Source organism: Chelonia mydas, chromosome 9, assembly GCF_015237465.2.
Source record: "Chelonia mydas isolate rCheMyd1 chromosome 9, rCheMyd1.pri.v2, whole genome shotgun sequence".
Taxonomy (NCBI): Eukaryota; Metazoa; Chordata; order Testudines; family Cheloniidae; genus Chelonia; species Chelonia mydas.
This window is the reverse complement of record NC_057855.1, coordinates 62,659,335-62,686,038: the sequence shown is the minus strand read 5'-3', so window position 1 is coordinate 62,686,038 and position 26,704 is coordinate 62,659,335. Positions and strand designations below refer to the sequence as shown.

The window sequence follows — 26,704 nt, the reverse complement described above, 5'->3', positions numbered from 1 at the left end:
AACGGTTCATGTGAATCCAACGTACCTATCAACAGGTGAGAGAGAACAGATTTCACCGATCCCCAGCACGGCTCAGCAGCCCTGCCCACAAAACTGATCCCCAAGCAGAGGGCTAGGGATACTTTGGAGATATGTTGTGTCCACAAAAGAAATACAAGGTTCACAAATGAGACCTTCAGGTAGCACAGGGAGGAGCACCAGACAGATTAGAAGACACTGGCAGACAGACAAACAGGTGTGGTGCCATTCGCTTCAGTGCTCTGGTTACCTAAGCAGCCATGGTTGCTCTTCCACTGAAATCCCACACCCATCAGCATACTGCATGTCAGAAACTCACCGAATACAGTCCGGGCGGGAACAGACTCCCTGTTAAGCCAGAAGGAAACCTGTGATAGGATGACTGTCATAATGCAGGGCAGGTACGTCTGGATCACAAAGTACCCAATCTTCCGCTTGAGGTGAAAGTGCGTGGTCATGACGACATATTCCCCTGGAGGGACAGCAGGTTAGAGCAGAAAGCAGCAGAACAATTGTTACTTGCCAGGCCTGAACCAAAAAAAAACTGAGTCCAGATCTCACAGTAGCATTTTTATCCCCCGAGGGTGTGATTTGTGTGAACGTCCCGGTCCTGTAGGGCTATATCACCTGATATTGCAGCATGTGTCTAAGTTACCATCTGACGTATTATGATACCTCATGATAAAGTAGATCATACCATAATGGCATGAAACTGGTATATGTTTGTTGCAATACAAAATTGGGGTCTCTGTCACTCTTGTATACAAACATAGAGATTGCTTTGTACAAACAGAGATTGCTTTGCATGTGGGTAGGTGGACGTTGGTGAGAACTGTCACCAGCCAGAGAAGTGATATGAAGCTCCAAGCATTAGAACCCCTTTCCTCAGGACTTAACAAAATGAAAGCAAACCAACTGAAAACCATTGAGCAACAATCTCCAGTGGCTTTCCCTGCTTCACTCAGCTGGGAGGGGAGAAGACACACCCCTCCCTTCCTTCCTCCCTCCCTCCCACCTGCTTTGCTTCTGAACCAGCTTCTACTCCCTTTTATACTCCCCCGCTCCTTCCCATGCAGCCATGTGACAGGAAGGCCCCCATAACCCTTTACAGACTGCATCATCTTTACCTTGTCACAGTAGGAGTCTGGTACTCTCTATGTTTTGACAAAAGATGTTATGATCTGTCAATACCCAACTCCTCCCTGTATCATTCATCTGGAAGGTCGGGACAGGATGCTGGTTGTTCAAGGCCTGGGGTGTGAGCCAGTGAATTATGTCTATTTGCCATCTCTATTTTCCTTCCCCTCCCTTTGCCCCAGTGCTTAGGGTAATGGTGGAAGCCTTCAGTTTGGCTTCATCACTGCTGGAATACGGTGTCCTTTTTTTTTCGACTCTAGCTCTGTTAAGCCATTATGCATTGGTGTCTTTTGCAGATTTCATATCATTTCAGCCTATTACTTTGTTATTATTTTTACTATAACTTGAAGGCAGAGCTAGATCGAATATTATGACATTTAGTTCTCTGGACTCCCCACATGTCCTCAAGGGAGGCGATTTGAGCTGTTAAAGACGGATACAATTAACATCAAGTGCAACAGAGAGGAAATATCCTAGAACTACTTGCGCACACACACAGAAGGAGAAAGTTAGAAGAGACACACATGGGGTAACTGCAGATCTCTGGACCTGAATTCACAGGGGAAAGGGAGGAGCGGCAGATGGGGAGAGAGAGAGATGATTAGTATTGGTCATTAAACAGAAAACATTTGTTTGGCACACTCTTCTACAACTGACGTAATATTTGCCCAAGAAAATTCAGTGAAAATCAGAGTGAGCAACATCGGCATGGTGGCCTCTCTTCATCGGTGACATTCTTCTGGGAGACTGAAATTTCAGCCAATTCAACTGCACCCTCAGGTGATGAGAAGCAGCTGGGCAAGCAGGAGAGTTCCAAAGGCACATGTGGCTGTTAGCTGTCTGAATCCCATTGGTTTGCAATGGGAGTGGGCAGAAAGACACCTGTCTGCCAGTTGGGTGCCTAACTGCCATTTGTACCTATGAAAACCTCCCTGACACTTCCTCTCTTGCTCCATCGCCCAACAGAATATGAGACGGTGGCTCTGCTGCCGCAGATGCTGTGGTACCTCATAGCATGGATATGCTCCATCTATAAACACCCCAGCATAGGAAGATAAGCTCTGCAATGCTGGGGTAGGGTCCTGAAAAACCTGGATATATTCTATTCTCCAGTTTTCCTAGCTAGGCATTTTTATGGCACTCGGCACCATGGTACCTGAGCACCAGCATTGTGTTATGGAGCTCTCCTTCATAGCACGGACATGCTGTGTCCACATGAACAGCTGAGTATCACATCAGATGACCCTGTGCAGCTGGAGATTCCGTCCATCATAACCTAGAAAAGTTCCCTCTCCCCCCAGAACAGCTTGTTCTTAGGGGGTGCCATGCTCCTTACCCTTCAAAACCTCCCTCTACTCCGTCCAAAAACAACACAGCGTGGTGTTAAGGAGTGTTGTGATGCCCATGCATAGCGTGGACTGCTAGAATGGCTCCATCTCCCATCACCCCAGCTTGGATCTAAGGCTACTGTGATGCTGGTCATGCTATCCTTGGATATGATCCACTGCCTGCAAGTGTCACTGGGTATCACTAGAAGTTCTGGCCTTTGATTGAGATACCTCCCATGGCTCCCATTTACTTTGCAGACATATTGGACCCAACCATGACAAAAATATACATTCAAATCACATGGGAATACCCCACCTGCCAGTGCACACAGCTTTTATGTCCACTTCCAGCCCCACCTCACTTCAGTACCTGTACTGGATCGGACCATCTCTGTTCCGACCACATGGCCCAGGAGGTCATACTGATTCAGGCGAGATCCACCTTTGGCCACTTCCACTGATTTATCCTTCCCCAGCGTCCAGGTGTAGATTACCTCCGTCTTCGTATAGGCATCTGCAGAGGAGGAAGAAGGAGGAGGTCATGCGTCTGACCAGCCTAAAATATACCAAAGATTTGGGGCCACATTCAGTCTCGGTGCATCTGCAGAGGAGCCACAGCGACTAATATGGCCAGTTATGTCTAACCACCAAGATGACTTTAGAAACAGTTAATCATTGAACCAAAGTCAGGGCTGCCTGCCGGATGTTTAGCGTTTAGGGAGGGGTCGAAGGACACCTTAAGGGGTAGCACACTCCCCTTTAACGTTCTGGCCTACCTGGCAGTGACTTGTCATTTCTGAACACATTGGAACATAGAGCGCTAGCTGCTTCTCTTTGCTCTAGCATCTGCCTCAGATATCGGTTGGGCTGCATCAGAAACAGAATCTGGATCTGGCAGGCAAGGGTTTCCCAAATCAAAGGGTGCTAATCACAGCTATTTTGCACACAGAAGCTCCTTTGCTCCTAACTCCCTCCATGCTTTTGAAAATCTGCCCCCTTCATTAAATTGGGCCCATGCCATACAAATAGCATGGACTTTTTCCTCAAAGAGCTTCTGAGCTTCCTCCCTCTCCTCAGTCCTCCACCTTCCCTCCCCAGGCAGGCAGCTGAGCAATCAACTGAGCTCTACTCTGTCCTCTGCAGTGCCCAGCCTCCATGCCACTGCTCCATCGGGGCCCTGTCTAACCCACAGTCACTAGCACGTTGGTCAGGGATAATTAGTCTAATAAGCTGGGGATCTGAAGGGTGCCAGGCTCCAGCCACTGGAGGGGTGTGTACACTTTCTGCTGAATGTTAGGCCGTTTCTTACCAGGGTGAGAAGAAAACGGCAGAGATCGCCTCACACTCACCAGCCTGCAGCTCTTAACAGCTGCCATTAAGCCCCTCCAGTTTATGTGAAAAATTGGCTCTGGAGAAAGTTTTCCTTCCCCCATTCTGCCCCCCTGTTCTCTTCATCTGCATGATCACAGGCTCCCCCACCAGCTTGCCAATCATCCTCCCTAGGAGTCAGCTGCAGTGGCTGGAAACTGGAAGTGGCTGCCTGAAAGTTGCAGAAGAGGCAGCCAGCAGGAGACGGCTAAATTACCGAGAGAGGCGGCATTGTGCTCAGAACAAAGCGGTGCTCCAGCTACCTGCCTGGTTACTGTCTCCATGCACCCCTTCCCTCCGCCAGCCTCCCCATGTGCTCACACACACCTTCAACCCTCCCACCCCATTCACAAACATACTCACGTTCACACCATCCCCACCCACCTGCACTCCCCCCTTATACTTGTATGCACAAACACCCCCACTCACACTTATACATACTCACATCTTGCTTTCTCACTATTACCAAGCCCGCAGCATTCAAAAATCATGAGTCAGGTTCCAAAGAACCACGAATTGTCTTAAAAATCATGAGATTATACACAAAACAATACATTTTGGATTCTTTGCATTTGCCCTCTGGGGTGGGAGTATTTAGAGAGTCACATTTTCAAGATTTTCACTGCAATTAGGTAGACTAGAAATGGTCCTATTGTAAAAAAATTATAGCTGAAGTTTTTGCAAAATCACAAGACTCCAGGAACTGGCACTTGAAGAATAACACCAAATATCATGAGACGTGCAATATGCTTGTAACTCCGCTCTCTTTTAACCTCCCACCTCCTTTCCCCCTCCAGTAAGCCAGCGAGTACCTCTGGCTCAGCAGGAGAGCTGCTAGCTATTTCACTGGAGGTTAAAGAGAAGTGGAGTCCCATGTGCTTCACTGCCACCTGCTCCTCTCCCCCCACTAGAGAAAGAACTTGCAGCTCAAGTCTATCTCAAATCCCTGTCCCCTCAAAAACCCCAACAGCTAAAGGGCCTGAATTCTCCTGGAAGTAGAGCAGGGGTGGGGGTGGGAGGATGCAGACAATGAGGCACATACCTCCAGACAGCTCCATGGCACAGTCTGTGATGCAAGTTCCCTGACATGGGTGTTCAGAACCGAGGACCTTCCCAGAGGCCATTAGCTGTACCATAAGGGCCAGATGGCAAGATTCCTGCTTTAATCTACCCCTGACTGCAGCTCCCTGCAGTGATCACGTCTACTGCAGAAGCCTGCTAAACAGATGCTGGGAAAGGACACCGACAAGAGATTTTTAACTCTTCCCCTTTCCCTAGGTTTCCCCTACAAGACCCAAAGTGAGACCAGGATATTTTTCTGCAGGACTGACGATGGGTCAAATTCCAGCCTGTGAAGCTTTTTGGGACATTGTGGGTTGAAACTTCACTGACTTGTCTAATTACAAAAGAGAAGGCCATGATTGCATTTTTGCTTTTCGCAAACCTGTTAAGTGTTAAGGAATAAAAGGTGATTTTGATGAATGGGCGACATTTCTCGGTGCACAACGGTGCTGTGTAAGCACTTCCAGTGCAGCTCGGCTAATGCATCTTCAACCTGACTGGCAGTGCTCTACTTTTCCAAGCCTGCCCTTCTCCCACCTCTGCCAGTGCACTGGCATCCTGGTCTGTAACACCCCCTTTTATTCCAGTCCCGGATCCCCACAGTCAACGCACCTTAACATTAGACTAGAAAGCCCTTCTGTTATTTCAGTGCTAGACATCCACCCCCACGCCTCCCGTGTTATCCTGCATGCAAATGAGGTTGTCAACTCTATAACAGTTGTCCTCTGGGACGAAGGCATTCCTTGTGTCATGTAGCAGTGGCACTGATATTTTGGGTCCGTTTAAAGCCCTGAAGATATTTCTGGTCTGTTTAATGTCTTGTTTGCACAATGTGGGGCAGCCCAGTCCAAATCAGGATCGTAAGTGGCACAACTCCTGCGGCATCCTCTGCTGCCCTAGTCTTGGGCGTCCCCGCATAGATGTCCTACTTTGAGCCAGACTGCATGGTAGTTTTCTGGTGTGTGTGATGCTGGCAGACCAGGTGCCAGCTCATGCCATGTCTCAATGGACCACTGACAAATACATGGCTGAAATCAGCTTGGCTCACCTGTGTGCTAATGTTGTTAAAATAGGTGTTAGAATTATAAGAATGTGTTTCGTGTTTAGATTTTATTGAATGCTTGTAAGTTGCTGCATGCATTAATCTCATCTATAACATATGTATCCCCATATTGTAAGGCAATATTTGAGTGGTTGTGTTGTAAGCCTCTCTGACTGTGTAAATCATCAGGCAGGAGAGAGACATTAACCAGTGTGAAGTGCTGGTCTCCAACAGAAGGTGTTAAGTCCTGCTCAACAGGGAAGGTGTATGGTCCAGACAGACTATTGTGGAACATTAAAGAGGACCAAAGATGTTTGTTTTGGTCATGCACAAGTCATGCAAGTGGATTCCTCCTGTCAACTGCATTTGTCACTAAGAGCACAAATGAGGAGAGGGATAAAAACCTCTAACAAGAAGGAACAGGATCTCTCTGCTACTTGGACTCTTGGGGACAAGGTTTACTAGGCATAAGCTAGAGATCCCTAACGTTTAGCCTGGGTTAGCCCTAAAGGTCACAAAGAGCTTGCTTATTATAGAAGTGTCTATTACATTTTGAAATTTAAGATTGCAACTCATTTGTGTTTATATATTTACCTGCTTTAACCTTGTAAATAACTCTCGTTTCCTTTTCCTATTTAATAAATCTTCATATATTGAGAGACAAGGTGGGTGAGGTAATACCTTTCATTGGACAAACTTCTGTTGGGGAGAGTGATAAGCTTTCGAGCTTACACAGAGCCTCTTCTTTAGGTCTGGGAAACGTACTCAGAGTGTAGTAGAGCAGGGGTAGGCAAATCTTTTGGCCTGGGGGCTGTACCTGGGTACGGAAATAGTATGGCAGGCCATGAATGCCCGGTGGGGGAGGGAGACTCTATGGGGTGTAGCGGGGAGGGGGGGGGCTCTATAAGGGATGTTACCGAGGTGGAGGGAGGGGGGACTCATGGAGTGTTGCATGGTGGTGGGGGGAGCTCTACAGGGGTGTTACCGGGGACTCCTAGGGGCCCTGCCAGCAGTGACGCTAAGACAGCTGCACCAGGCACTGCCACGGGCGGAGGCACCGTAGCTGGGATGTGTGCAGCCCCTGGCTGGTTTTGAGGCTCTCAAGGGTGGGGCTGTAGGAGACTGGGAGGGGATTGGGCACGCTGCCGTGTGTGGGAGGCTGCCATGTAGGGGCGGGCTTCCAATCCTGGAAACAATGCAGTGAAGTCGCGCCTGCGCAAGGTGGCTCTGCACGCTGGAAGTTGGTGCTCATCAAGGGAATTGTGAGTCGGGGGCTGGGGAGCGCCGGGTGGGTGGAGCAGGGCAAGTTCCCAACCCCGCTCCCTGGCAGGAGCTCAAACACTGGATAAAAATATCTGATGGGCCAGAAGCAGTCCGTGGGCCGTAGTTTGCCCACCCCTGTAGTAGAGTGTCCTGTAAGTAAGTTTCTCAGACTTGAAGAAGAGCTTTGAGTAAACTCGAAAGCTTGTCGCTCTCCCCAACAGAAGTTGGTCCAATAAAAGATATCACCTCACCCACCTTGTTTCTACAACAACACTGCATACAACAAATCTTTATACAGTTTATTATAGGATTCGCTATGAGGCAGGTTAAGATTTTGTCACGGTTATTTTTAGTAAAAGTCAGGGACAGGTCATAGGCAATAAACAAAAATTCACGGAAGCCCATGACTCGTCCCTGACTTTTACTAAAAATAACTGTGACAAAATGGGGCTGACAGGGGGGATAAGAGTTCGAGCCCTGCTGTGGGAGGGATGGGGGGAGTCTGGCACCTGCCACCACTGCAGCTGACAGCTTCAGGGTCCCCCCCACTGCCTGTGGCAGCTGAGAGCTGTAGAACTCACAACCAGTTTGAGGTTTGTGCCCTGGTTCCTAACAGTCTGCCCTGAGCTTGGCACTCATGCTCTCGAGTCACTGCAGGGTGGCATGACAATGTGCACATACATCTCCTAGGGAGCACGGAGAGACCTTCAAACTCATTTCACTTCTAGTCCCTGGAACAATGTGAACACAGGGGTTGGTTGGTTGGTGGAAAGTGAAAGCTGCTGTGCAAAGCTTGGCTCCCTGCTTTCAAGGGAGTGCGCTGCCCTGCAGCCATTTGGAAGGCTGCCACTGCTAAGAAGTGGCATGGGGACAGGAGGTCAGCAATGATCGATCCAGCTTGCCAGGATCCTCAGAAACCTGAGCTGAGTTCTGCTGAGTCTTTAAAGAATATGTCTGGTGAGCTAAAGGGACACTGCAGAAGCCCTTTAAGCCTCAGATCTGACCAAGCCTAAACTTCTTACAACTCTGGGCTTCCTGGTCTGTGGGGGGATTTGCTGAGGCTGCACTCCTCATGTGGGTATAGATGGGATTTTGATGCCATTCTATTGAACATATGAGCCGTATGCTCAGACACTGTGCTGATGGGTGCCATATGGATATTGATCATAATCATGGCCAGTTTTACAAACACTCAGCTTCTTGTTTCAACACTCCCATCGTTCAGATGCAGAAATAATAATAATAAAAAAAAATGACACTCTGCCACTGCAGGGGCCTGACAAAAACATGTGCAAGAGTCTCCTTCCTCCGCCCTCTCCCTCCAGGAATGTTATGGGATCTGAGATGGAGAGTGGATTCCAGGCTTTGCTAGTGTAGAGCAGATGCAGGGTTAGATACCCTTGCCCCAGAGCAAGCTGCTCTTCCTCTGAGTCTCTTTTCTCCCGGTGCGTCCAACCCCAAATGTCTTACCAAAGAGCGTTATGGCGCCTCCTATCAGCAGCCACTGACATTGCATTATAACTGCTTAAGAAAATAGGTAAATAACACCTTTGCCTGTCTCCAAAACAAAGACTTTGTGTATGCAATTATAAGAACGAACTTTTTCCCAAATAACTTTACAAGCAGCTGGCTAAGAACAAACGACTGTTCCCAGCCCTGGCATTACTAACAATGCTGATGTTTCCACCCAGGAGAGAGGAGGTCAGGTTGACTACTTCTGTATTAGAACCATAGTGCCTGACCCTGCAAGGGGCTGAGTGGATCTTGAGACCATGCTGCGCACCCTCATCTTGGCAGACCAGACCAAGAGAGGGGAAATAACAGAAGGGGAAACATACATTTTCAAGCATCTAGTGGGGTGAAACGCTGCTGTGGTCTGGGAGTACCACAAGATCCTGGCTGCTCCAGATCTGCCGATATACAAAGACCTCAATTCACTGCCACTCTCCGGACTCAAATCCAGGAAATCTTTCTGGACCCACGCATCAACACTACAGGCCAACAGAAAGGATGCCAGCACTTGCTGGCTTGAATCATGGGCCACTTGTGGTGCACCCCCCAAAATACCTTAATGAAGAGCCAAAGAAAGAAGTCCTGGGATTCTGCCTTCCCTGTCGTCAATGATATTGGAGCAGTGCACGGAAGGTGTGGATATCTCCTCCACAAATGGAAAGTCAAAGAATCACCAAACTGTGACTATGGTGCGGTACAACCATGTGACACATGATGGACAACTGTCCAATTCATACTTACACTGGTGGTACACAGGGGATCCACCTTGCTACCCCAGACGCATTAGAATGGCTTTCAAATCTCAAGATTCAGTTACAATCCCAGCCTGCTGCTTTACAAATGCCCCACGAAAGAAGAAGTGAGGTCAATGAACTGAAATGAAAGCCTCATCAAATCCAGTGGTAGTGGAGGGCCCAGAGAGGACACCAGCCAGCAAATGGCTGTGTACTCCACTAGAGAATCAGACTAATTGTCCCTCTCCCTGCTAGACTGACAGCTCCCTCACATTACCAGGATGTTCCTCCCTCCTCTGCCCCCAGGAAACTTGGCTTCCCGCGAGAATATGAGCTCACTGATGTCAAGGAGAAGAAGGGGATTCAGCACATAAGGTGAAACAAGCATGTGAGGGAAAGGGCATGGCCAGCCAGTGCTCGCCTACCTTGTTCCCAACAACAAATGCAGCCCTGCACCCACTGCCTCAGCAGCCAGCCTCAGATGGAACCAACTGCTAGCAGTCAGAGTGTGAAGTGGAGAGAGTGGGCACAGATAGGACTGGACTTACTGTCAGAATAAGGACAAACTTAGGGTACAATTACCTGCCCCAGGTTCAAGGCACGTCAAATGCAGGCCAACAACTTTGCCAAGTACACCCTGGTGGGCTGAAGAAGATAGGTGGACAGTCAAGGGGACAATGATACAAACTAAAGTGGCAACTCCTTCCTGATCCGAAGGCAGCCACAGGACACCCATCCCACCACGTGCCTCCACGGCAGTGTTTCCTGGAGGTGACGTGTTGAGTCAGCTGCACACACTTTTCCTATCTGCAGTTTGAGCCCCCTCCCCGACAGCCTGGCTGCAGGACCTCATTAATCAAATGACCCAGGCTGCAGGACCTCATTAATCAAAGGCTCTCCTGCGAGCGCGTTGTGCTGTCACCTAAAGCTGTATTTGATAGCACCATTATTACACAGGAGTTGCCATAGCTGATCACACCCACCATCCATCTCGTCCAGTATAACTCCTCTGACAGTGGCCAGAGCCAGATGCTTCAGATGAAGGTTCAAGAAACCCTTCAGTTGGGCAGAGGTGGGTAATCTGCTCATCCCCCATCTCATCATAATCCCCAATAATTAGAGATTGGTATAAATCCTGAAGTATGAGGTTTTATGTCCCTTCCAATACCCTCTTTGTCATCTTGACCTGCTAAAACTCTGGATATTCCTGATATCCATATATATATGTCCAATCCCTCTTTGCATCTTGCCCAGTCCTTGGCCTCAGCAGCTTCCTGTGGCAGTGAGTTCCACAGTCTAAATACACATTGTTTCTTTCCTATCAGTTTTATATTTGGCCTTTCCATTTCAGTGGCTGTTCCCTGGTTTCTTGTGTTATGAGACAGAGAGAGCAGAAGCTTCCAATCATGCTGATAACCACATTCCCTTCTGGTAGTTGATTAGATATATCCAGATAGACTTTGCCCTTGAGCTTTATTACAGGCTGCCACGGGTTCATTGGTTGGACGTTTACTGAGGGGGGAGGCAGGCTTTAGTAAGCTGGGTGCTTTATTTGATTGTCTTAGAGCACAGGCTGTCGGGGAGGGGGCTCAAACTGTTTTGTTTAGTTGGGAATAGGTAACCCTAAAGGGTTAAAGTAGATTGAACCAGACGGGCAGCTCTCTGCTCACTAGCCAAGGAGTGATGGCTCTGTGTAGAGCTGAGCCGAGGAAGGTGATTCTGTTTCATGGAGGATTTAGATATTTCAGAATTTGGTTTTGTTCTGATTGGGAATGAAAATCACCAATTTCAAAATTCTCCGCAAGAGGGAACAGAGCCCCAGCTCCAGGACAGCCTAGCTGGTGGGTACTCCGGAGCTGGGGACCCTGCCCAAGAGCTGCGAGTCTGACAGTTTGGAAGTTCAATAGTTCAATAAATCCTATGGACAAAGGTTTCATCAGAGCAATGTCACCAGCTCCAGCTCTGTGGGACAGAGAGCTGTGGGGGGAACACTGCTTACCCAAGCCAGAGAGAGGTGAGTGAAGCTGTTTGTCCCCGTACTAGCTTGGTAACCTTACAGTGAGACCCAGGGTCACTTACCCATCCCTGGAGTGCAAATTACCTGCAGGTGCACACACACAGCTCCTATGGACCACAGTGGGAACTGTACGCACAGCAGTTTGATTTTATTATATGGAGCACCTAGCAAATGTGTGGGCACTGTATGATTAATAATAATGCTATCTAAAATACCTGACAGAAGAGTTCCATTAAATCAATAAGCTACCAGCATATAGGCACACAAAACTAGACTGTGTGCCCTCCCCCCATTTAAGAAGGTTGAACTAGGCACTTACAGCTCCCAAATTTCAGCGGGCAGGCATGCACATCCATTGGGAAATCCTCCAGGTGCATGGGGCACTCAGCGTGAATGGTTAACCTACAAGACAAACATAGGCCGTCATTGTAAACGCACATCTGCTAAGGATCCAGCATGGAGCTGCTGCTGCAGCATCTTGTCCCATATCCACCAAAGTCTACATAGTTTCAAAATGCTGACTCCTAGCAGATCTCTTGGCAGCAGGGCCTCAGGTATGGAGAGAACAGGTTGCATTCAATTTCTTGCCACCTTCCCCATTTTGCAAACTTAGTCCGACCGACCAAGTTCACCTTTATCCACTAATTGCCATCTAAAAAATCTATCAAAATCCTGTACATTTGTTTGTTTGTGCATTATGTGCAGAGAGATCATTAACACCTAGTTCTAGCAATGCTAGGGGTTGCATCGTGGATCTTATTGCAAAGCTGATGGATTATACATTCATAGTCTCCGCATGCTATATGGTTACTAGGCTTAGACAAAGCATCAAAGCACTTCAGAGAGTTAAAAACCTGGGAAGAACGGGGCACAGCTCTTCATTATCTTCCTGAGCTCCCTGGAATCCAGGGCAATCTGCCTTCTACTACAGCAGGGTACAACGTACGCCCCTAAGCAAGCTGGCCAGACGGACTAGCTGATGAAGCAGGGGTATCTTTAGGCCGCAGTTCCACTTCTTCCTACTCCCTTATGGCCCCCTTAGAGGGTGCAGAGATACAGACCCGGCCCGACTGTGATTGTGTCTTGCTGCTGTGCAGAGGAGGGGATTGTGTGTCAGGGACTCCTCGAGCGCACCCCCCAACACACACACATCCTCGTGAATCCATGGAGCAGCAGACATAATGTGGTCCTATCATCACGTCACCTCGACATTAACATGCAGCCGATTCAAGGGTGCGGCACAGCGACCATTATAACAGCACCAGTGACACTAACGTCCTCGGGGCACACATGGAGGGGACTGATAATAAAAGGATTCAAGAAAGTGTTTTCATTCAGTCTAGAAGCTTATGCTCATTGATGAATTATTGAAACTGTCAGTGAAAGTCTGCAGCTGTTTAATATACACAGAAGGGAGCCAAAACAGAAGGGGCTTTAGAGACACCAAATAACTCTGTTGAGAATTCAGATGGTCAAGAAAGGTTCCTATTGCTTCGCTAGAAGGAGTGGCTGATGGACACTACAGGTAATAGAGCTAGACCAAGGCTGAAGTTGTCTTAACAAGAACCTAGATCACAAAGACTAGCTGAAAATTTTCCATTGCAATATTTTTTGATGAAGAATGGCTTTCAACAATCTGGAATTTTTCACCAAAACAAAATGTACTTGTTCATTGAAAAGGTTCAGGTTTTTGTAAAAAAACAAAACAAAACAAAACCAAACAAAAAAACAAAGAACCCTGAAACGTTTTTGTCTTTCAGATACCAAAAGGCAAAAAAATTAGTTTGGGAGTTTTTAACAAAACCCCAAAAAATTCAAGAAAATTTCCGATGAAAATTAAAAAAAAAAAGATGTTGAAATTTTTTGGAGGACAAAAATACACTTTTCTCAAGCAGGTCATTGCTGTAAAGCAAACCAGAAACAATGCACTTGGGAACCACTAGATCCAGGTATCTGGATCTACTAAGGTGGACACAATTAATCAAGTTCTGGTACGACATTCCCTCGGCATCCCCACTGAAATCACTGGGCTAGGGTGACCAGATGTCCCGATTTTATAGGGACAATCCCAAAATTCAGGCTTTGTCTTATATAGGCACCAATCACCCCCCATCCTGATTTTTCACACTTGCCATCTGGCCACCCTACACTGAGGTTGCATGGAGTGTGTGTTTGTGCAACATTATTGTGAGTCAGTAGATGGAGCTGCTACAGATAGCACTCTTGTGTTCTGTTCAACGGAATATAAAAGCGGATAGCTCTTGCAGAAATGCTTATTGTCAGTTGGCTGTTCACTGAACACATTTTGTTATAAAATTGCTCTGATGCAACGTGTTGTCATGTTTGTCCTGCTGGGTTGGCAAATAAATCTTGTAGTGTTGGAACTGGCTATCACTTCCAGTTAGAGGGGTCTGGTGACTTTATAGTTCCCACAAGTCCTCACACTCCCATCATCTAGAAACACACACTATAAGAACAACACATTCTCTAAACTCTACAGGTCCCTACTTCTGCAATTCTTCTGATTTCCTTTCTATAGGTTCTTGCAAGGCCCAAGAGGCAAGAGAAATGTAAGCCTGGCACTTTTAACAACATGCCTTTTTGCTTTTATGCCTTTCACAATCCCATGTCTGAATGAAATGCAGATTTATATTTTCCTTTTAATTATATCCACAGGACCTAACAGGCCATGCAGAGCTGCCATTCCCAGTTCCTGCTCCACCTGCCATCCCCCATGATGTAGAGGAAGGGGCAAGAACACAGAGTGGCAGGGAAGGGCTATGGCTAGAGGCCAGGGTACATTGGGCATACAATCCCTGAAGGACTGCTGCCAGCTGGGCCAGGACTGGTGCAGAGAACCCACTCTCCTGGGCAGGGTAGATCTCAGTGCGGGAGAAAATATGGGCCTTTAACTTGTTACGCAAATGACTGAAGTATAGCGAAGAGTAATTTCCTTCTGTGACAGTTAATAGGAAAGGCAAACAGGACCGCTTGTACCCTACATTGGCCTGCTAGCTTCCCAAAGTCTCTCTCATCTTCACCCCCGTGTTCCAGTACTACGCCCCTTTCTCTTTGCGTAACAGAACATGTTTTCACTTGTATGTTTCTTTAGCAGCTACAGATACTGGGGCACTTCTGCCTGTTTCCAAGATCCTATTTACATTGTTGATATTGATTTTATATGGAGCGTGGGAGACTTGTTTTTGTGCCCGACACACAGATGTGAGCAGGGCTATACAACACCAGTTCTCTCATTAGGGACAGGTCCTGCATATTTACCGTGCACCAGCCTGAACCCTGTATTCCCAGTCGGGATCAGTTAAATGGAAGTCAATGGGACTAGTCATGTAACGGCTCCCCTTTGGGAGCGAGGGTCTCCCAATCCAGCCCACAATCCAGGCTCCTGCTTTTTGGCCTGGTACAGAAACATTGAGTGGTTTGAAGTAACATCCCAAAGCAACAAAACCGCACACGCTGCCTCCCATTTGCTGATGTCCTCTTCACTCCTCCTCATGTGCGGACTGGACAACAGGGCATGCAGGCAGAGGTACCTTTCAGTGCTTGATCCCAAACTCACTGATATCAATGGAAGTACTGCCATGGGCTTCGCATCAGGTCTGACGTTAGCCGTCCATTTCCTTCGTTGGGTTCACATACCAACACTGCATGCACTGCTCATTCCAGCTTCAATTCCTATGCCTTAATTCTAGATTTCTGATCCCAAACACAAAAGGCAGACAGGCTCCCAAAATGATTGGGATGAACACTCAGAAAATCAGGTACACTTGCTACTTCTCTTTGCTTTCTTAAGTGAAGCGTCTCTCTCTCAGCTACAAATTTGTTTGGGGAACTTAGCATTCATTTTGTTAGCTCTTCTGTCAAGTCTGCATAGGTCTTATCACTCCGTCCTTGAAGGAGACATACATCTTTCTGGGCTGTAAATGTCTCTTCTCCGGCTCGACTGGATTTTTTCTTGTAACATCCTTCAATGTTATTGGCATAAAACTACGGTTGGAACCTTGGTGCATGAACTTCAACTTCCTCACTCTTTTTATCCATGTGGAAATCGCCCATTTTACCACCCATTTTACCACCCATGGCCTGTTTTACCCTTTCTTTTACCCTTCTTCTTCGGTCAGATCCTTCTTGCTTCACTGATGACCTTATCATTTCAAAAGCACCCCAGCGAGTTGATTCCAGTCATCCCGCCCAAAAAACACACTCTCGTGGGCTTTTCTAATAAGCCAAATCTGTCTTTTTAATTAACTATACTGCGCTAGATGCTCAGCTGCCATCAGTGTCCCCTGGGAGTGGCTGAGTCACGGAGGATACAAAGATGCTGGTTACAGACCCCAGACTTTGGGGTCCCTGCCACGATGGTCCTAGTGTACTTTAGAGCAGCACCAAGGCAGTCTCTCCCACCGCTGCACCTTATCATTAGCAATGACAGTACCCACCTGGCCCTCAGCCTCGTACTCCTCAATCTGGCTGCCCATAGATCAGAGCAATCAGTCTTTTTGACTTGGGTATGAAGGATCCAGCACAAAGTGTTTCACATCTGTAGGTGGAATCAGGATTGTAGGTCTCTGGACACGTCCGATCTGCTTGACCTTGTCTGCATCTGTCTGTGTGTATCACAGATGTTTGCACGCCTCTGGGCATTGCTGTAGCCCTGCACAAGCCAGAATGGCCGGAGACGGCTGCCCTTGCCACTTCATGTGAAATTGCAAATGTATGGAAAGGGTGGAATTTCAAGCTCAAAGAGAATTTTACTAGCTGATACCAAACCAAATGGAGCCCACCCCCCTCCCCTCAAAACAACAGCTTTTCCCCATCCCATAAACTGGGGGTATATGGGGGCCCTGAAATTATACAGAAAACTAAATGTTGAGGTCTCGAAAAACCACAGGAAATTAAATGGCTAAAATATTCAGGCAAAATCTCACCTGAAACTTTTCAGCTATTTCAACCACCCGAAAAGTTAGTGCCTCAGATAACGTGACCAATGGTAGCATTTTCTCACTGTAGAGAAAAGGGGAATAGGCCTTAGACCTCTCTCTCACACACGCAGGGGCACACGGGGGCAGGCATATGCTCTCTCTCACACACACATGCACTCTCACACGTTCTCACACACATGTTCTCACATGCAACTCTACGTGTTTCCACATACTTTCTCTCACACACATGCACTTTCATATGCACTCCCTTAAACACACACACACTGTGCTCCTCCACATACTCACAATCCATGGCTTTCACACGTGATCTCTCTCACACACACTTCCTCTCTCTTGCACACATGTGCGCACACTCTCACACATGTGAACTCTCGCTCTCTCATACCACAGCGTGCTTGCTCTCTCATCCTTCTGTGCACCAATTAGCTAAAATATTTAGGTGGACTTTGAAATCAATCACAGCTCAGGAGAGGAGACATCCCGCCCTTTCCGCTCTCCCCCCAGATGGCCTCTCCTGCTGAGCCCTGTTTCTGGCCCAAGGACTCTGCAGGACCATATGCTTTGCCTAATGAAATGTCAAAATGTCAGACTAAGAGGAATATGTCTCATTTCTCAGGCAATTACCAGAGCCTCTGCAGCACTTGTTCAAAAAGACTTGTTGCAGAGCTATACATATTTACTGCAACACTACAGCTAGCAGAGAAGACAGTCCTATCTCAGAGGTGCAGTGCCATCTCAGGGCTCAGATAGTTTAGCTGTGAACTATGACTACGAATCCTAAACAGCACGTGATGACTGGCTGAGGTACCTCTGACCTGGCCCTGGGCAAATAACTGATTTTTCAGTTCAGTGGCAGAAATGAAAACCCTGGGAAAACATTCATTTTGGGTCAACCTGAAATGAACAGTTTTCAATTTTTTTCACCACAATGAAAAACGGAATTTTTTTTTTTTGTTTAGGCTCAAATAATATGTTTAATTTCACTCAAAACAGATATTTCATTTCATTTTTTTTAAAAATCCTTTGTTTTGTTTTAAATGAAATGAACTAGACTTCACAACAAAACCTCATTTCACAACAAAGAGTTGAAATGTTCTGTTTCGAAAAGGTTGCACTGAAATGTTCTGACGTAAAGAAAAAAAATCATCTCTTTTTTTCTTGGCTGAAACTATTCACTGAATCCGACCCAAACTCACAACAGTTTCAATCAACTCAAACCTGCAGTTTTCAGCAAATAAATTACTGGTCCAAAACATTTCTCCCAGCTCTAGTTGATCTCATAATCCTACCATTTCTACCCTCTAATCAGTAATCTTCTCTGTCCCACCCAGCTGCAACACAATTTTTGTTTATAGTGGTCTTGAAATCACCCTGCAAGCTCTAAATTTTCTTCTCTCCTGTTCCACCCCCAGCAGAAACAACCTGACAAAAATTAGACACACAGGAAGAAATGACGTTTTCCTTCATACAATCAGTTGAGCTCCTTTAAACAGCTAAATCCAATGGCAAGAAGTGTGTATCAGGCTAAATACACCTCTCCAGGGCTGATGGTACTACAAACCACTTCAGCTTTGGTTCTCATGGTTACCATGAGATTATCAAAACCTTTGATGTATCATTATCACTCATGCTGTTACGTATGTAGTGCTAGTGGCTCATTCCAATTTCTTGGAGTTAAATGTGATAATCCTTTGGTCTATACATGGCACAAAAGCAGTATAGTACCCTGCGCAGCACCAGAGACTTTGTTTATGCCAGTTATATCATTTTGGCTTTGTCCTTTTCTAAAACACACTTTGCTGCCCCAGGCTATTCCTCAATAATCACAGGTAGGCTGAACAGGTGGGGTTCAGCTCTGGGTTGGGTTTAGGCTCCAGTCTGGGGTTTGGGTTCAAGGCTGAGTCACTTCTAGGATTCAGACTTTGGATCTGACGGCACTGAAAATCTCATGATTTGTTTTCAGGAAATTTCAGCCCCAAATGGCAGAATTTCAACCCAAGATGGGGATCTGCTGGTCTTATGAGATTTCTGCCATCTAAGACTGGTCCTTGCAACCGTTCGGCTGCACAGAAACTGAAAGGGAAATGGGCCTCTTCTGCTTTTGGATCCAACATGGAAGCTAAATTGTAGAGACAAATTTGGCTCTTGGGACTCAGATCTCAGGCTTAATGTTCCAGCTTTGGGTCCCTCTCTGTTAATAACAACTATGGAATCTGTGACACCTTTAGCAAGGGCAGAACTCAGGCTGTGTCTATGCTGAGTTTTCTCTGTAACTTCCTCACTGTTCCACCACCAATGGTAGTCACAACAGTTTACTAGTTCTGAGTCAATGTACAAATGCAGCCCCTTTGAAGACAAGGGAACGGCACATATTTCACTCAGGAGATAATTTGGTCCACAGAACCTTTATTGCTTGAAGATGATGCCTGAAAACAAAAAAGCCTATCTTGCCTTTCAGGTACCCAGTTGAGTTTGCAGGGCTAGCAATCAAAGAAACCATCCTTTCCCCTGTTTACCTGAGCACATATAATTTGGAAATCATAGAAACAATATGTGTGTAAACCCTGCAATGCCTTTTTTGAGTCGCTTTGCAGAGCAGAAGGGCTCTTTAAGGGCTAGGTTCTCAAAGCGTTGCATGCTCTGTGCACAGAATTAGGCATGTGACATTTTCATACATTTTAAGGCCAGGAGGAGGAATCATTATGATCATCTAGGCTGACCGGAATAAAACAGCCCACAGATTTCACCCGGACGTTCCTGTACCAAGCCCACTGCTTCTGGTTGAGCTATTTTCACACCCTGTGCAGATCCACATACACTTGTTAGTCAGTCTGGGGTCCAGAGCTACATTTGGACTGTGGGATGCTGAATGTCGCTTTTGTGAACTACATGCACCTGAGACTTGCTTCTACAAACTGCGGCTGACTTCAGACAAGACTGCAGAGGGAACACTGCGTAACAGGACTAAAGCCCCCATTCTACTGCTGATCCTCCAAGCAGGTGGGAAAGTAGGGAACAGTAACACTGATCACTATAACTCAGCAGCCAGGAGGAGGGGAACAGAGAGAGGAGACACTTGTGAAGCCCATAAAACAATCCAGGTGCGAGGCCCTGACACTGTGTTCTGATGTCTACTTTGAGATGCTGCGTGAGGAGGTTGCGTTGTGATGCTATGATATCTCTGGACACTGAGCTGCAGTTGGTTTGCGCAGTTCAGTGATGAAGAGGCCTCGCTCCAGGAGCTATGAATACTGCCACACGATGCTGGATGCATGTGTCAGAATTGCTGTTCCTGCAGAGCAGCTACAGATGAATGCAAACTCTTGGAGAAGAGAAGTTTGGTTGCCTAACAGTATAAATAGCAGTGGAAATGTCTCTAATTGCTTATTTTAGCATTTGATGCCTCTAGGGGGCTGGACTAGGAGGGACCCGCTGAAAGCTTAGGAAGAAGGCAGTATCTCATATGTCCAGTTGCATAGTGCCATACAGAGCTAGACAGAACACACTGAGTAGAGGGAGTGCAGAGCGACACCTTCCCAAGGGAGCTCAGAGAGGTACAATCACTGCATAGGTCTGGGGATGTGTGCATGCACCACCATGCTATCAGGACTGTGCAGCCCCATCCCCTCTAGTGTGCCTGGGCAGGGCCAATTCTGAGGGGTGGGGAGGGGATCAGGGCATGGATCTGCCCCCTCACTGCTCCTTTTAGAGACAAAGCTGCACCTTGACACCTGTGGGTCATGGAAAGAGCAGTCTCTGCACCCCTAAGAGGCAGGATGCATGAGGTGAGGGGAGGCTCCTTACACTGGCCCTGCTTCTGAGTGGCCCTGCTTCTGAGCACCCCTACAAATCCAGTCTGGCCCACAGAAGGTATTTCCTTTGGGGCCATGGGGAAGAAGCTATGTTAGATACATATGGGACAAAAAGCCATGCTGCATTTCTGGAAAGGGGGCAAACCCCGAGGTGGTAGGCTTGAAATGGGCACTTTCCTACACAGCGCACTGGCCATTTCTTTGTTACTAGAGCTGTGCGGGAAACAGATTTGCTATTTCACAGGAAATTCTGCGATATCGACCTTTTTGTGAATTATGAAATGGAACCCAAAATATTCTCAAAATGCCCTTAGAAACAAAATTCCATTTCTTTGTTTGCTGGGGGTTGATTGCAATGCCTCGTTTTGACAAAATCAAAACATTTCAATCCAATTTGAACTGTGATTAATCATGTTATATTATACAAATTGGAAACAATATGTCATTTTGAAATGAAAAATCAAATCATTTTGTTCCAGGAGGGACACTGCCCCTAAGAAGTGCAGAGGCTGCTCTTTCACCCTTATCAGACTGCTTTGTTCTGATTCGTTTTTACAAACGAAATTTCATCAAAACTGACATTTCGATTTAGATGAAATGGCATTGTCAGTTGGAAAATTTCCAACCTGTTGTCTTTGTTACCCTGTTCTTTCTAAATTTTTCGACTACACTGTCCAGCGCCATCTCTTACAAAGCCTCCAACTTCAGCATGACCCACTGCAGCCAAAGTTCCAAGCCAGATGTTCACGTAACGCTGCATTCATAAAGAGTTGGAATGACTTTGTGGTGACTAACTCAGCTGGGTGTGGAAAGTTTGGATTGCAGCAGAGCTACTGGTTCCATTTGATATTTTACATAATGAAAAGCCCTGATTTTGGCTATGGGCTGCTTTTGGTATCCAGTGCCGTGCAGTCTCTTGGGAGTAAATCCTGAGAGATGGTGAACCACTGCAGGGGGTGCAAGGATTCAGTATCTCTCAGGATGTGGGGTCCTTGCTTCGGGCCAGATCTGTTGCATCATTCATTGTGGTGGCTTGTCGCTCTCTTCTCTTATAGCCTTGCCATAGACTATTTGAGGCCAACTATTTTTCACTCTATGGGCTCTGGTGTAACACTGATGACCCTTGGGCTTCATTCTTATTGCGTCTCATTCCACTTCCATGTAGACGCTCCACACATCTATAATTCCTTATCAGCATTTTCAGATTCCCTTCATCTCTGCGTTCCATGTTGTCTCATGCCGCCTCAAGTGCGAGCTAACCTTTAAGTAATGCAGAAAAACCCAGATATGATTTTGTGGGGGTCCTATTACTCATTCTCTTAGGTATTGTCTTTGTGGTGATTTATCTTTGGGGTCTGATCATACTGCCCTGCCTCCCAGGCATGTAGAGAAAACAAATGCATTCAAAATAGCGAGGCACTCAGATACTTATGGTAATGGAGATCAGATAAATACCTAAGACAGACAGATATGATCCCTTCTGACCTTCAAGTCTATGAGATTGATACTTCTCTCACTTGCGTTCATTTAAAACCAGTGTAACTCCTCTGTCTACAATGGAATCACTCCTGGTTTAAATGAGTGCAGTATAGTGTAAATGCTTCTTCCATCCTGATGCAGCAGCATTTTATACCCACTTTTCACAGGTTTAAATGAGTCCACAGTGGTGTGAAGCAGTGGAGCATCAAGCCCAGTATTTTCACCTTCTCTTTACTCAGGGACACCTGTCATATAGCCTCTGTGCCTCAGTTTCCTCATTGGAAACAGGAGCATATTGATCCTGAGAGACCTACGTCCCAGGACCACAGTGAGGATTAATGAATGTTTGAAGCGTGCTAACGAAATGTTAAGCATCGTTTGTCAGTTGTAGGAGTGATGGCTTGTTGACACTATGCAGATTAATCTGCAGCTCAAATGTCAAGAGATTAAACTCATTTTGGACCTTAAAAAGTGGGAAGCTTGCACAGCCTTGGACATAGCATGCCATAGGATCACCTCAGCCTAGGGCCTCCCCGCAGGACCTAAGGCTTTCGCAGAACCATGGGCTCAGGTTCTGTCCATGCCCAGGAGAGGCACACCTACCTCATGGTGTACAGAAGGGTGCCATTGTCTACCAGGCGCAGCAGCTTGTTGGGTGTGGTCATGTTGTGGGCCACTGATTTCTTGCCATTGTGAAAGAAGGTGTCAGGAGTCCAGATCTTACTGGCCAGCAGGTTGTTAAGGGGGAGGACCTTCATGGGGCCATCAAACTTAAGCCGCTCGTCTCTCCAGGACTGCCGGAAAAAGACATCAATGGTGTATTCCTAGGGGGAGAGAGGAGAGCACATCAAACCTGATTTTATCTAGTTCTTCATTGCAAGCCACCCCATAAATTCCAGAGAATGAAAACGGCTCCCTTCGTTGAGTGCAATGGGGTTTTGGGAGCACTACACTCATGACTGTGGACCGGAGTGGCATTTCAATCACTGGAGTGGGAACAAGAGGTATTTAGCAGGGCAGCATTCTCCAGGGTTGATAAGACCCGAAGGCAAGCTGGAATTGCTACCTCTTGTATAATGACTTTACATGAATACCCTGTAGTATTCATCTACATCTTTCATCTCAAAGTGCCGTATACACTGTACATATGCCATTGGGATCATACACCAAACAATGAAATGCAGCAACCCCTAGGATGGCACTCCTCAGCCATTCTGTCTCAGCGACATTGCACAGCAGTTTCAAGATAACAGGAAGCAGAGGATGCAACTGACACCACAGGTAGATCCTAATGATTTGTGCTTAAATATGGCTTCAGATGCCTAACTTTATGCAACCATGTTTGAAACATCAGGACTATACTCTAAGCCACTTTCAGTCCTAAATTGTTGTGCAGTGCTGCCAAGCACCATCAAACAGCTACCACTTTTCACGCCAGAGATGGCTGCATTTCAGTGATGTCTGTAATGCTTCCCACATATGAAAGGTCAGGACTCGGGGATCCTGCAGGCATTCAATTAGCACCGGATTAATAATATAGAAATCGATTTTATTCACTGGGAGAACAGAAATGAACTTTACCAAGAACGAGGAACCCAGAAATGCAGGAGATATGTTTAAACCCGGATAAAATTAGAATTATGACAGGACACATGGGGTCAAATTAATCTGGGTGTAACTCTTTTTGAAACCAGTGGGGTTACACTAAGACTGAATTTGGCCCTTTAGAGGCTTGGCTCAGGTCTTCAGCTGAAGTAAATTGATTACAGCTGAGTGAAATTTGTCACACACTTTTTTTGGTGAAAAATTCAGATTTGGTGACACCAAAATGTTTCATGAATTCATGTTGGTTTTGCCAAATGTTTCATTTGTGGAAAAATGTTCTGAAAAAAAACCAAAATGTTTCATTTTGACATTTTCAAAAAGCAACTTTCCAATTTTTTTCAGTTTAAAATGACTTTTCATCCTTTAATTTTTAAAATAAAGTTCAAAAACATTTTAAAATGGTGGAAGCAAAACATTTCGTTCACACAAAAACAATTCTTTTGCAACTTTTCACTTCACCTGTAATTTTCGGTCCAACCTGAAATGATTTTTTTTCTGACTTTTTGAAATTGCCAACAAAGTGAAAAATCTGTTATTTGTCCAGCTCTAAAACGGATGTTATTCCATTACAATCAATGGAACGATGCGGCCCTACTACAGCTGTGGGTCTATGCCTTCATTTTTTTCTTATGCTGAATCAAACAGAATTCTGACACATGACATCTTCATCCAGATGCTGCTGACCACAAGGTATAAATAAATGCCTAGCATCAGATTCTGCCCTGCTGTATGAGGCATGCAATCCTAGCTAAACAAATAGGAACACAAGAGTGTGCCAGGCCAGGGACATTTGTTCCCATGATTTCTCCTCTCTGAAATCCCCCGTATATTTTAACCTGCAGTTTGTAGTTTTAACCATGGTCCCTTTGGGAACCTGAAAGCAACCATCTTTAACAGAGAGTGCAGCAATCTCTCTCCAAGGCCCCCTGAATGATTCTTTGGCAGCGTGGGGACAAGAGGCTCAGCAACAAGTACAGTGAAACAAAGCCCTCTGCTCCTTTCCGTGTCAGGAGAGAAAGAGTCCTTCTAAGAGGGAGAAGAGAAATCTAGTTCAGGACCTTCACTCTGATGAACAATTCCCAAACTATACCACAGAGAACACAACCTCAGCTCCTCCTTTTCTCCTTCTGTACTAAGAGTCTAATCCTCAGAAGAAGAGAAACCATGGTCAGGGTCTTTTTCCTCTGCCCCTCAGTGCCCTTCCCATGTGAGAGCAGACCCCCCAGTTCAGATTCGCCTCCTCCCAGTGCCTGCACCTACACACCATTCCAGGTGAGCCAAAAATTATAGGTCACGTTCTTCTCCATCCAGGGTTGTGACTAAAATCCATGCCAGAAACCTGGCTCAGGTTCTTCTCCTCTGCAGGGCCCCTCTCCAGAGTCCATTCTACAGGGCACAGAAACTTTTCCGATTCTCATCTGTGTTCTAGTTAACAAGCTGAGGGACAGCTGGAACACCTAATATCTGACATTAGCGTGGACCTTATCAGCCAATGCTTTTCATGTTGAATAGCTCGTGAGTCTGGAGTCCTTCCCACCCCATGTCAGACAGAAGCAGACAACACTCCTCTGTAGTTAGTAATCAGCTGCTCTCCGCTCTCAACAGCAAACATTATTTGCCTCACCACCCAGGCCCCTCATCATCATTATAATCTGTCTGAATCTGGATGCACAAGGCAGCCTTTCAATCGCAGCTAATGATGGCTGTGGTACGCGCAGGGGCTGGATCATCAGACAGATGCCAGTGTGGAAGGAGTGACTTTCTCACTTTTCTATCTAAGATAGGAAAACAATCCTGAGAAAGGTGCAAGTTCATCCTCCTTTCCCTGTGCAGTTCTCTCTTGAGCACCCATTTCAAGGTGTGCTCAGCACCAGAACTGCACGCGGTAGCACATCTGCTATGCACGGGCAAAATCTATGGAACTAAAGCATGCAAGAGGAGAGAAAATTTATTATTCTTTAACTGTCTCTCTAATTTTAAATTCATTTTGTCAAATCACACAGTGGAGAATAGTTTCCTCTTTTCAATACCTCATATTTCTTCTTCACAGTTCATTATACATGCTCCCTTAATCAAATATGCTCCACCTTGAAAGTAATTATCAGATACTCCCTAAGGGCTGGGATTGCTGAATATATTATTAGTCTTTGCTGTGGTGTGAAAGAGAACAAGATGGATAGAGAGAACTCAGATGAGATTAATACTCTCAGCTAGAGTGACATTAACTTAACTTTTAACCCTGCAGGGAGTGGTCCTTCCAAAGCAAGACAGACTCCTCTGATGGGGGGAGGCATCAGAATGAAATTCAGAGATTTAATTCTCATTTAATTCCTCTGATCACCAGTGCTAATAGTCTGAGTGAGGGCCCATTGGTAGAGCAGCAGGAGAGATGTCCGTGGCTGAATGAACATGGAGAATGAAATCCTCTAGGGTCTAGAGGTTTGGAGGAAGGTTGTTTTAGGACACTGATCCTGCCCAATTCTGCTTGGATTCAATTCTTGTCCCCCTGCTAGGGAGAACCTTCAAGCCAAAAAAGCATCCAATAGCGTGGGGAAATCCAAGATGAAATGACACTCAGAGATGAGGCACACACCAGGGTGTCGGTCCCCACTAATGATGCCAGTATGTAATTTAAAAATAAACACAAACTACCAAATCCTCTTTTTGTGCAATACAAGCTGCAAGAAATGATTTTGAGAAAGCTCACTATTAATTATGCTCTACAGTTCTGTTTTAATTAGAAGACAAACTGTTGAGGGAATGCAAACCTAGATTCAGTCCTCAGGCCTTTTCATTAATAATTTTCCTTAAACATGTCAGAATATGCCAGTCAGTTCACTTGTTTTCTCTCTCTCTCTTACCCTGTATATTTGCCTCAGGCACCTAGGGCAGTTTGGTGAAGGAAGGGGGATGGTCTGCCCCACTTACATAGGGTCAGAATCTGACACTCTTACCGCGTAACTTACTCCATGAGTAGTCACAATGAAGAAAGCGGGGCTGGTTATGAAGAAAGATGCTACTCAAGATGAGTAAAGGAGGCAGAATCATGCTGTAGGAAGCTCTTGCTCTTTTGGTGGTACCCCCCAATTTGCTTCCCTTTGTTTGCACTCACTGAAAAAACCCACAAAACACCCTAGCTTCATCAGGCAGGAAAAAAAGGATTAAAAGACAAGATTCGTGCTCCTCTAAATCAAAAGAACGAGCAGGCGTCTAAGCCTCTTTTTGATGGGAAGCAGCACAACGTGTCCCAGCAATTGGAGATACAATTGGACCACATTAGAAAATGCTTTTGGTTTCCATGGACGTCCTTCTGGTGAGTAAACATGTCTCTCCTCCCCTCTCCCTTCCATGCACCTGGATGTCCCA

The 26,704-nt window shown here is 46.2% G+C and overlaps 1 protein-coding gene across 3 annotated transcripts in view; it reads right to left on the bottom strand.

Annotated features, from left to right (window-relative positions):
• GABRA3 (gamma-aminobutyric acid type A receptor subunit alpha3) overlaps window positions 1-26,704 on the bottom strand; it is a 128,341-nt gene that overhangs the window by 18,025 nt on the left and 83,612 nt on the right. For 2 of the 3 annotated variants that reach the window (XM_043522111.1, XM_007063938.3), the window contains exons 5-8: window positions 22,337-22,557; window positions 11,801-11,883; window positions 2,854-2,997; window positions 338-490 (exon numbers count right to left, since the gene is read on the bottom strand). In XM_043522111.1, coding sequence (XP_043378046.1) covers window positions 338-490; window positions 2,854-2,997; window positions 11,801-11,883; window positions 22,337-22,557 — 601 coding nt within the window. The remainder of the gene's footprint in view (window positions 1-337; window positions 491-2,853; window positions 2,998-11,800; window positions 11,884-22,336; window positions 22,558-26,704) is intronic. The other variant, XM_043522112.1, reaches the window with a different exon arrangement.